The sequence below is a fragment of the Hypanus sabinus genome, chromosome 17 (genome assembly GCF_030144855.1).
Source record: "Hypanus sabinus isolate sHypSab1 chromosome 17, sHypSab1.hap1, whole genome shotgun sequence".
NCBI lineage: Eukaryota > Metazoa > Chordata > Chondrichthyes > Myliobatiformes > Dasyatidae > Hypanus > Hypanus sabinus.
This window is the reverse complement of record NC_082722.1, coordinates 6,644,764-6,662,173: the sequence shown is the minus strand read 5'-3', so window position 1 is coordinate 6,662,173 and position 17,410 is coordinate 6,644,764. Positions and strand designations below refer to the sequence as shown.

At 44.5% G+C, this 17,410-nt stretch overlaps 1 protein-coding gene across 2 annotated transcripts in view; it reads right to left on the bottom strand.

Annotated features, from left to right (window-relative positions):
- LOC132406671 (L-fucose kinase) overlaps positions 1 to 17,410 on the bottom strand; it is a 359,123-nt gene that overhangs the window by 47,444 nt on the left and 294,269 nt on the right. For both annotated transcript variants that reach the window (XR_009516220.1, XM_059992500.1), the window contains exons 12-15: positions 11,234 to 11,335; positions 10,265 to 10,435; positions 2,510 to 2,583; positions 1 to 234 (exon numbers count right to left, since the gene is read on the bottom strand). The exon at positions 1 to 234 is cut by the window's left edge and continues 125 nt beyond it. Coding sequence is in view for 1 of the 2 variants with exons in the window: in XM_059992500.1 (XP_059848483.1) it covers positions 1 to 234; positions 2,510 to 2,583; positions 10,265 to 10,435; positions 11,234 to 11,335 (581 nt within the window). In the remaining variant the exon portion in view is untranslated. The remainder of the gene's footprint in view (positions 235 to 2,509; positions 2,584 to 10,264; positions 10,436 to 11,233; positions 11,336 to 17,410) is intronic.

The following is a 17,410-nucleotide window of genomic DNA, read 5'->3' as shown; positions in this document are numbered from 1 at the left end:
AGGAAGAGCTGCTGCCTCCAGCCGAGCTCAGCTTCCTGGTCCAGGCAGTTCAGGATCTCCCTCATTGACAGGCGCCAGGCAGACTGCCACCTCCTCAGATTCGGCCCGCTCGGCCGTCCGAGCAGACACAACACGTCCTCCATCCCAATAGGCTCGGTCGCGTGCAAGACTGGGAAGAGCTGAGCACTGAGGAGGTTGTTTTCTGTTTGGCTGGGAGCCCACACCTCTTCCTTCCTGTGAAAGACAGGTCTGTCAGGCAGTGGTCGGCACGGAATATCCTGCAGATGCTGTTTACCAGGGACTCTGGATACAATGGAGGTGGTTCCCTGAGAAAAGCGTCAAAAATATCTGGCGGAATGCCTCATTGCCACAACTCACCAATTCTGTTTACCTTATACGTCAATGATTTACATTGTGGATTGATGGCTTTGTTGCAAAGTTTGCAGAAAATATGAAGATAGGTGCTAACTTCCATTCCAGCACAGTACCCATCCCCGTTCCAGCATAATACACATCCCCATTCCAGCACAGTACACATCCCCATTCCAGCACAGTACACATCCCCATTCCAGCACAGTACACATCCCCATTCCAGCATAATACACATCCCCATTCCAGCATAATACACATCCCCATTCCAGCACAGTACACATCCCCATTCCAGCACAGTACACATCCCCATTCCAGCACAGTACACATCCCCATTCCAGCATAGTACACATCCCCATTCCAGCACAGTACACATCCCCATTCCAGCACAGTACACATCCCCATTCCAGCATAGTACACATCCCCATTCCAGCATAATACACATCCCCATTCCAGCACAGTACACATCCCCATTCCAGCACAGTACACATCCCCATTCCAGCACAGTACACATCCCCATTCCAGCATAGTACACATCCCTGTTCCAGCACAGTACCCATCCCCGTTCCAGCATAATACACATCCCCATTCCAGCACAGTACACATCCCCATTCCAGCACAGTACACATCCCCATTCCAGCATAGTACACATCCCCATTCCAGCATAATACACATCCCCATTCCAGCACAGTACACATCCCCATTCCAGCACAGTACACATCCCCATTCCAGCATAGTACACATCCCCATTCCAGCATAGTACACATCCCTGTTCCAGCACAGTACCCATCCCCGTTCCAGCATAATACACATCCCCGTTCCAGCATAATACACATCCCCGTTCCAGCATAATACACATCCCCATTCCAGCACAGTACACATCCCCATTCCAGCACAGTACACATCCCCATTCCAGCACAGTACACATCCCCATTCCAGCATAGTACACATCCCCGTTCCAGCATAATACACATCCCCGTTCCAGCACAGTACACATCCCCGTTCCAGCACAGTACACATCCCCATTCCAGCACAGTACACATCCCCATTCCAGCATAGTACACATCCCCGTTCCAGCATAATACACATCCCCGTTCCAGCATAGTACACATCCCCGTTCCAGCATAATACACATCCCCGTTCCAGCACAGTACACATCCCCATTCCAGCATAATACACATCCCCATTCCAGCATAATATACATCCCTGTTCCAGCACAGTACACATCATATTTCCAACACTGTACTCGTCCCTGTTCCAACACAGTACAGTGCTTGTCATAGGCAAATGGCTGGGAAAACGTTAAGGGCAAATTTTTAAGGGGATCCTGCTTCAGTGATAAATCTATCAATGCTATCAAAAATCATACATACTGTGTCGAAAGTTGTAAAGTGAGAACTGGATGATGACAAAATGCTGGCTGCCAAACCACCCAGTAAAGAGATAGAAAAAGAACCTTTAAAATGAGGGGGAGATGAGCGAGAGAGAGAGGCACACACACATATCACGCACACACTGACACACACAGATAAGCACACAGACAGACAGACACACAAACACACACACGCACTCACTCACTCACATACAATCACGCATACACAAGCACAGAAACTCAGACACATGCATAGACACACAGATACACACACGCACACGGGCACTCATATATGGATGCACGCACACACATACACACGCACACACCTACATAGACACACACATCACTCTCATGCACACAGACAGACACCGAGAGAGAGAGAGAGAGAGAGAGAGAGAGAGAGACATACACAGGCACACACTCACACAGACACATCCAATATTCAAAACAGAAAGGCTACTTGCCTGTAAAGGAAACTGCAGGACAATAGCAGGGAAGTGAACTAATCGGTACGTCCCTCTAAAGGTATGTCTTTTGTACTGGAGGGCACACTGTGCTGTATGAAACTGTAATCCTACCACTTCCACTTCTTTCATTTCTAGTTTTTGCACTACCTATTTAATGTAACTATTATACATTTACTGCAATTCACAGGTTTTTCTGTATTACCATTATACTGCTACCAAGTTAACCACTTATGCAGGTGATGTGGAACCTGATTCTGATTCTACGATACTGCCTCCAAAGAATGATGTCAGCCAGCCTTACTTGATTCCAGTCCTTTCAAAGAAGGTGGACCACGGAACATTCAGGAAGGTTGAGGAGCTACTGCTGAAAGGCACCTATAAGACAGACAAGAAGATTGTGTTGTTAAAAATGGTTTGATCGACCACAGGAGACTCAGAAAGGGCTGGTTTGTACTCAGCATGTTAGATGCTTTCAAGTCCTGAGGTTAAATAAGCACAAGATTTAAAAAGCAAGCGGGACCTGATTGGATATTTTACAATTGCGTAGGTGATGAGGCACCTGGCAAGCAGTTAGGTTTCAGTGGGAGTGGTTTGGCTCGAGAGGTTTCGGCAAGAAGAGGGGGTGGCTAAGATAAACCTGGCAAGCAGTTAGGTTTCAGTGGGAGTGGTTTGGCTCGAGGGGTTTCGGCAAGAAGAGGGGGTGGCTAAGATAAACCTGGCAAGCAGTTAGGTTTCAGTGGGAGTGGTTTGGCTCGAGAGGTTTCGGCAAGAAGAGGGGGTGGCTAAGATAAACCTGGCAAGTTTCTTCCTTTTTGCACAGTTGAGAGCAGCGGGAATGACAAGCAGGACAGCGGAGTGCTCCTCTTGTCAGATGTGAGGTGTGCTCCACTGTCCCAGACAACTACTTCTGCAAGAAGTGCATGCTGTGCAGCATCTTACAGACGGTGTTAGGGAACTGGAGCTGGAGCTGGATGAGCTCGGGACCATTCGGGAGGCAGAAGCTCTGACTGACAAGAGATACAGAGAGCCAATTACACCCCAAGGTGCAGGACACAGGTAACTGGGTGACCATCAGGAGAGGGAAAAGGAATAGGCAGCCTGTGGCCATTCCTCTCAATAACAACAATATTGTTGTGGATACTACTTTGAAGATGACCTAGCAGAGGAAAGCCACAGCAATCAAGTCTCCGGCACTGTGACTGGCTCTGTATTTCAGAAGGGAATTGGGGAGAAGAGGCAAGCTGTCGCGAGAGGAGAGTCATTGGTTAGGAGAATAAACAGAAGGTTCTGTGGATGAGAATGAGATTCCTGGATGGCATGTGCTAGGGCCAGAGATATCTTGGACCGAGGGGGAGGTGAGCAGCTGAAGTTTGTGGTCCATGCTGGTACCAAAGACATAGCCAGGAAGGATGACAAAGTGCTGCAAAGTGAATTTAGGGAGATGGGTGACGTTAAAAGACAGGAACTCTAGGCTGGTGATCTCACGTTTGCTACTTGTGTCACCCGCTAGGAAATAGGACGATAATACAGTTTAACATACGGCTAAGGAAATGGCGCAGGATGGAGAGCTTCAGATCTTTGGAGCATTAGGCTCTCTTCCATGGACAGTAAGACCTATATAATCGGGACAGTTTGGACTTGGACTGGAGGAGGACTGATATCCAAGTGGGAAGGTGTGTTGGCTCTGCTCAGCAGTGGTGGTGTTTAAACAACAGTTCAAGGGATGGAAACAGAGTGCCAGTGAGTAGTGGGGAAAATAGATACACGTACAAAGACAGGACTGAAAGGATGAGCATGCTGGGATTACTGTGCCGTGTCACATCTACTTCCATGCAAGGAGTAGTGTAGCTAAGGCAGATGATCCAAGAGCAGGGATCAGCAAGTGACATTGTAACCACTGGAGAGGGTTGTTTGAAGGAGACAGGATGGCCAGCTCAGTATTCTGGGGTTCTGTGGTTTTAGATACAATAGAAGGGGAGGGATTAAATGGGGAGTAGTGGCATTCCTAGACAGAGAAAGTGTCACAGCAGTCCTCAGACAGGTCAGATTGGAGGGCTCATTTATTAAGGCTATATGGGTGGAACTGAAGAATGATGGGGATAACCATAAACAATATTATATTATTGACCACCCAACAGTTCACAGAATATAGAGGAGTACATTTGTGGAGACATAGCAGACAATTGCCAAGTAAAATGAAGCTGTGAAACCAAGTGATTTTCACTTTCCATATATTGACTAGGACTCCTATATTGTAAAAGAACTGGATGGATAGAGTTTGTCAAATATGTTTAGGGAAGTTTCCTTAATCAATATGCAGAAGTTTCAAGGAGAAAGTGTGATACTGGATCTCCCATTAGGGAATGAGACAGGCAGGCAGGTGACAGAAGTGTGTGTGGGGAAACATTTTTGATCCAATGACCATAATTCCACTAGTTTCAAGATGAAGGATGGAATTGGTCTTGGGGTTGAGATTTTACCTTGATGGCATCAGAAAGCAACTAGCAGATGTGGATTGGGACAGGTTGTTTTCTGGCAAAGGTGTGTTGGTGAGTGGAAGGACCGCTAAAATGAAAATTTAAGAATGGAGTTTGTATGTTCCTGTTAGAATGCAAGGCAAGGCAAGGCAAGGCTAACAGGTTTAGGAAACCTTGGTTTTCAATGGATACTGAGGCCCTGGTTAAGAAGAAGAGGAGATGCATAGCAGGTGTTGGCAGCAAGGAACAAACGAAGTGCTGGACCATAACATACACAAGCAAACACTTAAGAAGGAAATCAGGAGGCCTAAGAGAGGTTGTTCTGGCAGACGACGTGAATGAGAATCCCAAGAGACTCTATATATTTAGAGCAAAAGGACAGCAAGGGACTTGAAGATTAACATGGTCATCTATGGAGCTGCAAGAGATGCAGAAGATCTGAAATCTACAGTGGTTGTATTGAGAGCGTCCTGAGCAGCTGCATCACTGCCTGGTACGGAAATTGCACCGTCTCGGATCGCAAGACCCTGCAACGGATAGTGAGATCAGCTGAGAAGATCATCGGGGTCTCTCTTCCCACCATTACGGACATTTACACTACATGCTGCATCGCAAAGCAAACAGAATTATGAAGGACCCCACGCACCCCTCATACAAACTCTTCTCCCTCCTGCCGTCTGGGAAAAGGCACTGAAACATTCGAGCTCTCACGACCAGACTGTAACAGTTTCTTCCCCCAAGCTATCAGATTCCTCAATACCCAGAGTCTGGACTGACACCAACTTACTGCCCTAATGTCCTGTTTAGTATTGTAATGCCTGCAGTGTTTTGTGCACTTTATGCAGTCCTGGGTAGGTCTGTAGTCTACTGTAGTTGTTTTCTCTGTTGTTATTAACATAGTTCAGTCTAGTTTTTTGTACTGTGTCATGTAACACCATGGTCCTGAAAAGTGTTGTCTCATTTTTACTATGTACTGTACCAGCAGTTATGGTCGAATGACAATAAAGTGACTTGACTTGAAATGGGGTTTTTGCAAATGCATTTACTTGGGAGACAGACACTGAGACAAAAGAGAAGTGAGGTTATGGATGGTATACAGATTACAAAAGAGGATGTACTTGTTGTTTTGAGGTGAATTAAGGTGGATCGGTCTCCATGGTCTGATAGGGTGTCTCTTTGGATCTTGCGGGAGGCTGAGGCAAAAATTGCAGAGGTATGGCAGAGATATCTAAAATATTCTAATACACGGGTGAGGTGTCAGAGGACTACAGGATAGTAATGTTGTTCCGTTGTTCGAGAAAGGCTCTAAGAATAAGCTGCAGCCTGATGTAAATAGTGAGTAAATTATTGGAAAATAATTAGAGGTTTATGGGTAAATTATTGGAAGGGACTGGATATATAAGTACTTTAATAGATAGGAGCTGATTAGCAAAAGCCAACATAGCTTTATGTGTGGTAGGTCGTATCTAACCAATTTTATAAAACCTTTTGAAGAGAATACCAGGAAAGTTGATGAAGGAATGGAATGGGTGTTGCCTACATGGACGTTAACGAGGTATTTGACAAAGTCCTGCATGAGGGGCTAGTCCAGAAGGTTATTTACTGTAAAGTAGTAAATTGGATTCAATATTGTGTTTTCAGGAGAAGCCAGAGAGTGGTAGTAGGTGGTTGCCTCTCTGACTGGAGGCCTGTGACTGGTGGCGTGCCCTAGGGATCAGTACAGGGTCCGTTACTGTTTGTCATCTTATAAATGATTTGGAAGATAAATATGGTAAATTGTATCAGCAAACTTGCGGATGCCTCCAAGATGGGGGGGGGGGGGGTGCATAGTGGACAGCAAGGAAGACTTGCCGCGTGATCTAGATCAGCTGGAAAAATGGGCTGATAAATGGCAAATGGAATTTCATTCAGACAATGAGGTGTTATCAGGGTAGGACATAAACTCGATGGCCACTTTATTAAGTATCTCCTGTTCCTAATAAAGTGTCCACTGAGTGTATGTTTGTGGTCTCCAGCTGCTATAGCCGTCTACTTTAATGTTTGGCATGTTGTGCATACAGAGATGTTCTTTTGCACACCACTGTTGTAGTGTGTGGTCATTTGCATTACTGTTGCCTTCCTGTCAGCTTGAAACAGTCCGGCCATTCTCCTCTGACCTCTCACACTTTCAAAGTTCACAGTACCTTTATTATCAAAGTACATATAAATTATGCAACCTTGAAATTCATCTCTTTGCAGGCAGCCACAAAACAAGAAACCCAAGAGAACTCATAAAAAAAGACCGACAAACACCCAATGTATAGGAAGAGACAAAGAATTATGTACACAGTAAAAGTAAGCAATAAGCACTCAGAATGACAGTAAGTCCCAGGACACAAAACTCTGAGCAGGGGATGGCAGAGGGCAAGAAGCTGTTCCTAAAACATGTCTTTGCTCCTGTACCTCCTCCTTGATGGATGCAATGAGAAAAGAGCTTGCCCTTGTTGAGGGGATCTTTAACAATGGGTGCTGTGTTTTCAAAGACGTCCTCATTGCTGGAGGTGAATGCTCATGATGGAGCTGGCTGAGTTTGCAAATTACTGCAGCTTTTCTCCAATCCTGTGTAACAGCTCTCCTATACCAGACGGTATAAATATAAATATAGCCACTATTGTGCCTTCTTTGTAATTGCATCAATATGTTCATTCCAGGAGATATTGACACCTGGGAGCTTGAAACTGTTCATCTTTTGCACTGCTAATCCCTCAATGAGGACTTCCCTCGACTTCCCCTTTCTGAAGTCCACAATTTCTTGGCCTTACTGATATTGAGTGCAAGGTTGTTGCTGCGACACCACTCTACCAGCTGATCTACCTCAGTGCTGTACGCCTCCTTGTCTGCCAACAGTAGTTCAAAGTACATTTATATATGTCACCATACACAACTCTGAGATTCATTTTCTTTCGGCCACACTCAATAAATCCATATAACCATAACAAAATCAATGAAAGACCACACTAACTTGGGCATTCAGCCACTGTGCAAAAGCTAACATACTGTGCAAATACAAAAAGAAAGAAATAATAATGATAATAAATAAACAGCAAGTATTGAGAAGAAGATTCCTTGAAAGAGAGTCTATGGGTTATCTGAACAGTTCACTGATGGGACAAGTGAAGTTGAGTGGTTGATTTAAGAGCCTGATGGTTGAGGGGTAATAACTGTTCCTGAACCAGGGTGTCAGCCCTGAGGCTCTTGAACCTTCTACCTGATGGCAGCAGCGAAAGGAGAGGATGACCTGTGTGGTGGGGGTACCTGATGATGGATTCTGCTTTCCTGCGAGTGTTTTGCGTAGATGTGCTCAATGGTTGGGGGGGGGGAGGGCTTTACCCTTGAAGGACTGGGCCATATCCAATACTTTTTGTAGGATTTTCTATTCGAGGGCATTGGTGTTTCCATACCAGGCTGTGATGCAGCCAGTCAATATACTCTCCACCACACATCTTATAGAATTTTGTCAAAGTTTTAGATGTCATGCTGAATTTTTGAGAGCTTCTGAGGAAGTAGAGACACTACTGTACTCTCTTCACAATTGCCCTTAGAAGCTGGACCTAGGACAGGCCCTCCAAAATAGTAACTCCAAGGAATTTACTTGTTGACTCTCTCCACACTGAGGACTGGCTCATGAACCTCTAGTTTTCTTCTCCTGAAGTCAATTATCAGCTCCCTTGGTCTTGCTGACATCGAGAGAGAGGTTGTTGCTGTGGCACCACTCAGCCAGGTTTTCATTCATCACCTTTGATTCAGCCAACAGCAGTGAAATCATCAACAAACTGAAATATGGTATTGGAGCTGTGCCTAACCTCTCAGTCATAACTGTAAAGGGCAGAACAGAGGGTGGTGCACCTGTGCTGATGGAGATCATGAAGGAGATGTTCTTGCCTGACTGGGGTCTGCAAGTGAGGAAATCCAGGATCCAATTGCACAAGGAGGCATTGAGGCCCAGGTCTTGGAGTTTACTGATTAGTTTTGAGGGGATAATGTTGTTAAATGTTGAGCTGTAGCTGATAAAGATCTCCCTGATGCATGCAGCTTTGCTACCCAGTGTTCCAGGGTTGAGTGACCCTGTTGCTCTGGTGGGCAACTGAAGCAGATCCAAGTTGCTCTGAGGCAGGCATTGATATATTTCATCAGTTTGGATGTAAGAGTGAAGGCTCGTGAATCTTTGGAGGTCTGTCACCAAGTAAATTCAATGGACTTCAGGACACCGCAGGAACTGCGTGATGTGGAGTGTGGATGAGGGACAGAATTGTGGAACATGTTGAAATTACTGTAAAATACATATACAAGCGACTACTTCTTATAAAAATCTGATGACACTGTAACCTTTCTGGTCTGAAGAGGGAGATTGATATGCCCTTCATATTTAATGTTAGGACAGCATTGTTAATTATCAGCCCAAATATTTTGAACAAGTTCAGTAAGAAATTGTTGCACAAATCCAGCAAGTTCTCAAAAATAACAGTCAAGGTCTAACACAGCTCAGGGGGATGTGCAACTCACGACATCCTCTGTTAAACACTTGCTTCAGGAGTCAGTTCACCCATTAATGGACTGTGAATACACCACTACATTCCCAGCACTGACCAGTCCATTGTGCGTGAGAATAAGCAACAATATTTTGACACGAAGGGAAGTGGGATCTGTGAGATATGTGCTTCAAACACAGAATATAGAACATTACAGCACTGTACAGGTCCTTCAGACCATGTTCTTGTGTTGACCTTTTAATCTACTCCAAGATTAATCTAATTCTTTCCTCCTGTGTAGATCACCATTTTTCAATCATCAATGCACCTATCTGCCTCTACCATCACCCCGACAGGCAGTTCCATGTACTCACCACTTTCTGTGTAAAGAACCTACCTCCTACAAACCCCTAAACTACCTTAAATATACTAGAGATAAGCTTTGCCCCCCTGCTCTGCCTTCAGCTTCTTTGATCACAACTCATGGCATGGAAAGCCTTCCAAACCTTCGCCAGGTGCTTTGGAGGATTGGTCTCAGCTGACTGGAAAGGCTCTCGGATTAATGCCAGTCCGGATATTCATGGAGCAATACAAGCCGGCACTAAAGTGATCGCAGGATGGCAGAAGTTAGAGGCCCCACCTTTGCTGCAGCCGTGAGCCACATCGTGAGACCGTGGCTAAGCTGGGTTACTGAAAAAGGTAGAGAGCAGCATGGCAGTGTGGCGGTTCAGTCCCTGCTGTCTGTAAGGAGTTTGTACATTCTCCCCATGACCCTATGGGTTTCCTCTGGGTGCTCCAGCTTCTTCCCATACTCCAAAAACATACGGGTTAATCTGTAATTCGTCACAGGGGTGTAACTGTGGGTGCAGTGTCGTGGGTCGGAAGGGACTGTTAATGTGCTATGTATCTAAATAAACAAACAACAAGAAAAGTTTACACCTGACCAAGCTATGTTCCGGACTCTGTCTGATGCTGAGTATCGATGGAAAAAGAAGGAGATTATCCACTTGCACACAATGAAGGTTTCTGCTCAAGGTGATAAAGCTGATAGACAAGGATCGTTTACCATACCTGCAGGTCATCCAGACGTCCCACAATGGTGAATGTCTTCATTTTCAGGCCCCTCAGTGTAATGTGGTGACCCTGGAGGATGACATCACGGAGCAGGTATCGTTGCAGCACAGGTGATGACAGAAGATCCACCCCTGACAGAAGACAATCGGACCCTAAATGAATGGTCCCCTGGCAAACCAACACAGAGAAAAAGGGATGTCCTTCAGAAATTAAGTCAAGCTCACCATCTTCACATCAGCCTCATTTTGATGCCCAGCTACCAGCGCAAAGAGTTTTAGTGAATGTGGGAATGCTACATTGGTGCTGGACGTTTGGTGTCACCTGTGGTATGGTACTGGGCTTTTGATCAGGGTCAGTACCCGGTGGTCGGGGGTAAGATTATTAGTTAGTTGGTGAGAAGTTAGTAGGTTTGGTAGTTGGGAATGAGGTTTGGTGATCTGGTAGAGTGAATGCTGGTTGTGGGTGGTGGGAGCTTGGGTAAGGACCACTGACCTGTGTGGAGCACTGGGATGGTTGTGGGGGGAGGGTGAACCTACAAGTACTTTAGCTATCAGCCCAGTACTGAGCTCCTTTTTAATTTCTGATTCTGCTGTTGAGTGAGAATGGTACATATGAATGAACTTTATGGGAAAGACTCTTGTGTAGTAAGCCATTGACACTAGTGAGCACATTAATGGTCCTGCATGTGTTAAAATGGCAGACTCGTGGCGCATACACTCTTGACTCACGTAGTGCCTGCAATTAAATTAACTTCAATTTTTTTCGTCTGTAGATGTTGGAATCTGGAGCAAAAAGTAAACACAGGAACTGTGCAGGGAAGAGATGACCTTTGGGTTGTCACCCTGCATTTGGCAAAACCTTGTCCTATGTAATGCAATTTCTTAGCATGTGTAAATTTAGTACATCCCCCACTGGGGGACTGGGGAAGAAACAGACCGGAATACCCGGTGTGAGCCCAGGCATTACCTGCAGGTGGCAGTGTTGGACAACACTATTTGCTTCCACTCGGATCTCTCCTTCTAGGAGGCTGTTGATGATAGAACATTCCTGGTCCAGCAGAGCAGGGTGCTTTAAAACAAAGTTGAGTTAGAAGATAAGCCTCATCTCTACTTTGTCTCACAGTGAAACCAACAGCTTTAATCTACACAATCAAAACCATATTCCATTTGAACTTAGCGGTAAATACACTTCCATTTATCTAGCGCTGCAAAATTCTCCAAAAGCTTTTGCTGAAGGAGACAGAATTTTACACAGAGCAAAATAAAATGATGAAAGGAAGATCACTGAAAGATCAATTCAGAATTAGAATCAGGTTTATTATTACTGACATGTGTTGTGGAAGTTGTTAACTTACCAGCGGCTCTACGATACAGGTTTGAAGGAGGAGAGACACGGGAGCTGAATTGAGTCTGTTCTGCCACTCCCAGAATCTGGCTGATCCCAGATACTATCCTCTGATGCCCTGACCGATCAGGAAACGATCAACTTCCACCTTAAATATACGCACGGACTTGGCCTCCATAAAATGAGAATGAGTTCAGGAGACAATTCCACAATTCAAGGCCTAAACAGGGATGGGTGGAGAATTTTGGTGGCTATTCAAATGTAGAATAACTCAGCCTTTAAGACTTCCCCTCATTTCTAACAACAATGGCTGATGAGATTTGAGAGAGCTTGAGGTTTATAACTTTGAAGTGGCAGGCACAGGACATCCATGACTTCCACGAGGATCTGTGTAAACTCTCGAGTTCACTGTAATTGGAAGCTGATGTATCAATCAAAACAAAATTTGATCATCACTTGCTGACATAATTTTAAGCAGGGAAGGAGGCTGGGTGGCAGAAATAAAATGGGGAACAATTTTGTATTTCAGACCTCTGACTTGTTGACTACTTCCAACCAGCTGTTCTAGATTTCTGACCCTGGAGTATTTAAAACAATTTTGCTTCCATATCAACAGTACCTAGGCAAGACCTGTACCCCTTGGGATGATCATAAGGCCAATCACTTTAATATCAGCTTGAACCAGTCTGCCCATTCTCCTTGGACCTCTCTCATTAACAAGCCATTTTCACTTACAGAGCTGCCGCTCACTGTATGCATTTTGTCTGATCCTCGCATCATTCTCTATAAAATCTAGAGACTGTTGTGCATAAAAATCCCGGGAAATCAGATGTTTCTGAGATACTTAAACCACCCTGGCACCAACAATCATTCCATTGTCAGAGTCACAGATCACATTTCTTCCCCGTTCTGATGTTTGGTCTGAACCTCTTGACCGTGACTGCACGCTCTTATGCATCGAGTTGCTGCCAAGTGATTGGCTGGTTAGTTATTGCACTAACACGCTGGGGTTCAGCTGTACCTAATAAAGTGGCCACTGAGATATAGACAATGAGATATAGGAGCAGAATTAGGCCATTTGGCCCATCAAATCTACTCTGATGATATTCTAGTGCTTTCAAAAGTCATTGTTAATGAGATTTTCAGCTAAAACACCATATTGATGCATAACTAATTGATTGACGTATTCCCTGAGAGGTAGGCTGTTTCTCTCAAGCAACACCCACAGAGTGGTGGAGGAGCTCAGCAGGTCAGGCAGCAGCTATGAAAATGAATGAACAGTCAATGTTTCAGGGGGAGAGCCCTCTTCAAGCCTGAGACAGCTGGATCAAAAAGGTTGGGGGAGGCTAGCTGGAAGGTGGGTGATGACAGGTGGATGGGAAAGGTCAAGGACTGGAGAGGAAGGAAACTGATAGGACAGGAGTAGACCATAGGAGGGAAGAAATAGGAAGTGAGAAGAGGTAATAGGGAAGTGGAGAGGAAGGGATTCTTTTTTACTGGAAAGAGGAAGCGATATTCTTGCCATTGGATTGGTGGCTACCCTGATGGAATATAAGGTGTTGCTCCTCCCCCAGAGTGTGGCCTCACCTTGGCACAAGAGGAGGCCATGGATTGACACGTCAGAGCAGGAATGGGAATGAGAATTAAAATGTATGGTCGCTGGGAAGCTCCACTTTTGGCAGATGGTGTGGAGGTGCTCAACAAAGTGGTCCCCCAACTTATAACGGGTCTCACCAATGTACAGGAAGTCGCTTTGGGAGCACCAGATATAACAGATGCCCCAGCAGATTCACAGCTGAAGCATTGCCTCACTTGGAAGGACTGTTTGGGGCTCTGAATGGTGGAAATGCGGGTGAGGGCAGCATCCATAGTGGAGGGACGGAAACGCTTTCTTCAAAGAAGAAAGACATCTTCGATGTTCTGGAAAGGAAAGCCACATCCTGGGAACAGATGCAGCAGAGGCAAGAAACTGAGAAAAGGGAATGGCATTTTTACAGGTGATAGAGTGGGAAGAGGTACAGTCAAGATAACCATGAGAATCAGCAGGTTTCCAAAAGATGTTGGTGGACAGCTTGACTCCAGAGATAGAGATGGAGACCAAGAAAGGGGAGGGAAGCGTCTGTAAATGAATTTAAAAGCAGGATGAAATTAGAGGCAAAGTTGATGAAATTGACGAGCTTAGCATGGGTTCATAAAGCAGCAGCAATGCAGTCGTCAATGTAGCACGGAAGATTTGGGGAGTATTAGCAGAGAAAGCTTAGAACATGGTCTGATTTACGTAGCCAACGAAGTTGCAGCCATAGCTGGGGTTCACACGAGTGCCCATGGCTGTCCCTCAAGTCTGGAGAAGGTGGAAGGAACTGAAGGAAAAATTATCAAGAGTGAGGACCAGTTCTGCTAGATGGAGGCAGGTGGCGATTGAGAAAAATTGGTTGGTTCTTTTGTCAAGAAAGAAGTGGTGTGGCCTTCTTGATATGGGATAGAAGTGTACAGGGACTGAACATCCTCTGACCGATTAGTATTGAGCTTTCTTCTTTTTAGTTTGGATGCCAATAAAATTGGAGGGAAGAAATAGAGTGTTGTATCCAAATGTGGAAAATGGTGCCAAATTAGCAGACTGACTGTGTTTGGTAGGAGAAAGATGCACAATCAGCTCAGTTAAAACATGCTAAATGTTGTGTATGGAAAAACTTGTGAGGTCATCCACTTTGGATTCAAGATAGAGAAACTGGATTTTAATTAGGAACTATGCGAGACAAGGATGTGGAGAACTAATGGGACTTGGATGCCAATGACTTAAGAGCACTGTGGTCAAAAATACTAATGGAATATTGCTCTCTAATCTCAAGTAAGGTGAAGCATATTCTTGATTGAATCAAATCCCATTTGGAGTTTTGTAATGTGATTTGATTGGCATTAATTACAGAAAATGTATGTTAGCCTTGGAGATGGGAAAATGTCCAAAATTACATTCTAACTTATACATGGGTGGTAGTTAAATTGCAAGAATGGCAGCAGACTTCAGGACCGTTCACCCAGAGATACGAGTTCAAATCCCACCAAGACACTTCAGGAAATGAATCCCAGTAATTCAATAAAAGTGGAAGTTAAAAGCTAAAGACAAGAGATCCTGCAGATAATAGAAATCCAAAGCAACACACGTCCCTTATGAGAAAAGTGGAAGTTAAAAACTAGTCTGTAACTTAAGTCATGAAAATACCAGACGGTTGTGAAAATCCCAACTTGTTCACTAACATCTTTCAGAGAAAGTGATCTGTGGTCTTTGTCTATATGTGACCCACCAAAAGTCATTTTCTTTCCACCCAATGTATTAAAAAAACTACATCTAACATTTCCCCTAACCTCCACTCATATTCTCAGCTATTAGCCATTACTGCCTTGGGAAAACCGTGCTGGCTGTCCACTCTAATGGTGCATCTTATTTTATACAACTCTATCAAGTTGTCTCTCATCCTTCTTTGCTCCAAAAGGAAAAACCCTAGCTTGCTCAACTTATCCTCGTAAGACATGCTCTCTAATCCAGGAGGCATCCTGGTAAATCTTTTCTGTGTGCTCTCTAAAGTTTCTACATCTTTCCTATCATAAGGCAATCAAAACTGTATGCAATACTCCAAGTGTGTGGGCTCACCACCATCCTGTCTACATGTGACACCATTTTCAGTGGACAATGCACCTGCAATCCTAGCTTCCTCAGTTCCAGAGCCCAGAACTGTCCAAGTCCCATCAATGAATAAAGAAAGACTGAACTGATTAAATAGTGTGTAGAAACAGTCTGTAATCCTCCAATATGCAAAACTGAAAGATTAAACCACTTTAAATTACCAAGGTCGAGAATCAAGGATCAGTTTTGTTGGTCATATACGCTTACATGTGCTGGGAATTTGCTGTGGTGTGTTAGCATGAGATGCAACAAAAACAGCATTCATAATGAACAAAGAATTATATAAAAATAGAGTGTAAAGTACAGATTTAGAATAAACTGTGCATAAATACCAGCATGTACTGTGGCTAAAAGCGCAGTGACAGGTAATGGATAGAGGGGGTCCTGATGGAGGCTAACTGATTGATCAGATTAACCGCCTGTGGAGGGAACAAACTGACGTGGTCTATGTTTTAATAGCCCTATAGTGCTTTCCAGAAGGGAGCTATTGGGAAAGCAGCTTGCTGGGGTACATAGAGAGGCCAACTACTCTGATGCAGGCTTGAAACAGGTAGAATAGCACACATGTAACGTTTAGGACTAAACAGGAAATACTTCTAATAGATAAGAACACAAGGAAACAGAAAGAAGAGTATGTCATTCAGCCCCTCAAGTTTGCCCTCTCATTTAACATGATCTTGGCTGATCTATGCAGGCCTCTTCTGTGCCAATTCCTCATGATTTTTCAAAGTTTATCCAAATCTACCTTAAATATATCTAATGATCCGATATCCACCACACTAAGGGAGAGAGAAAAACTCACCATCCACTGAGAGAAAAAATTCTGTCCACCTCAGTCTAAAGGACAAGCTCCTTACTTTTGACTATGTCCCGCTGTTTGTGATTCTCCCACAAGCAAAAACATCTCAGCATCTACACTATCAAGTCGCATTAAGGTCACATATAATGGAGCAGAAGTCAGCCATTCGCTCCATCAAGTCTGCTCCGCCATTTCATCATGAGCTGATCCAATCTTCCCTTTAGTCCCATTCCCCTGCCTTCTCATCATAACCTTTGATGCCCTGACTACTCAGATACCTATCAATCTCTGCCTTACATACACCCAATGACCTGGCCTCCACTGCCGCCCGTGGCAACGAATTCCATAGATTCACCACCCTCTGGCTAAAAAAAATGTTTTTGCATCTCTGTTCTGAATGGGTGCCCTGCAATCCTCAAGTCATGTCCTCTCATACTAGACTCCCCCACCATGGGAAACAACTTTGCCACATCCACTCTGTCCATGCCTTTCAACATTAGAAATGTCTCTATGAGGTCCCCCCTCATTCTTCTAAACTCCAAGGAGTACAGTCCAAGAGCGGTCAAACGTTCCTCATATGTTAACTCTCTCATTCCCAGAATCATTCTAGTGAATCTTCTCTTAAACTTCTCCAATGTCAGCACATCTGTTCTTAAATAAGGAGCCCAAAACTGCACACAGTATTCCAAGTGAGGTCTTACCAGTGCTTTATAGAGCCTCAACATCACATCCCTGCTCCTATACTCTATTCCTCTAGAAATGAACGCCAACATTACATTTGCCTTCTTCACCATCGACTCAACCTGGAGATTAACCTTAAGGGTATCCTGCACGAGGACTCCCAAGTCCCATTGCATTTCAGAACTTTGAATTCTCTCCCCATTTAAATAATAGTCTGCCCATTTATTTCTTCTACCAAAGTGCATGACCATACACTTTCTGATATCGTAATTCATTTGCCACTTCTTTGCCCATTCCCCCAATCTATTCAAGTCTCTCTGCAGACTCTGCACTACCAGCCCCTCCACCTGTCTTTGTATCATCAACAAACTTAGCCACAAAGCCATCTATTCCATAATCCAAATCATTGATATACTACATGAAAAGAAGCGGCCCCAACACGGACCCCTGTGGAACACCACTGGTAACTGGCAGCCAACCAGAATGGGATCCCTTTATTCCCATTCTCTGTTTCTTGCCAATCAGCCAACGCTCTATCCATGTATGTAACTTTCCCATAATTCCATGGGCTCTTGTCTTGTTTAGCAGCCTCATGTGCGACACCTTGTCAAAGGCCTTCTGAAAATCCAAATACACA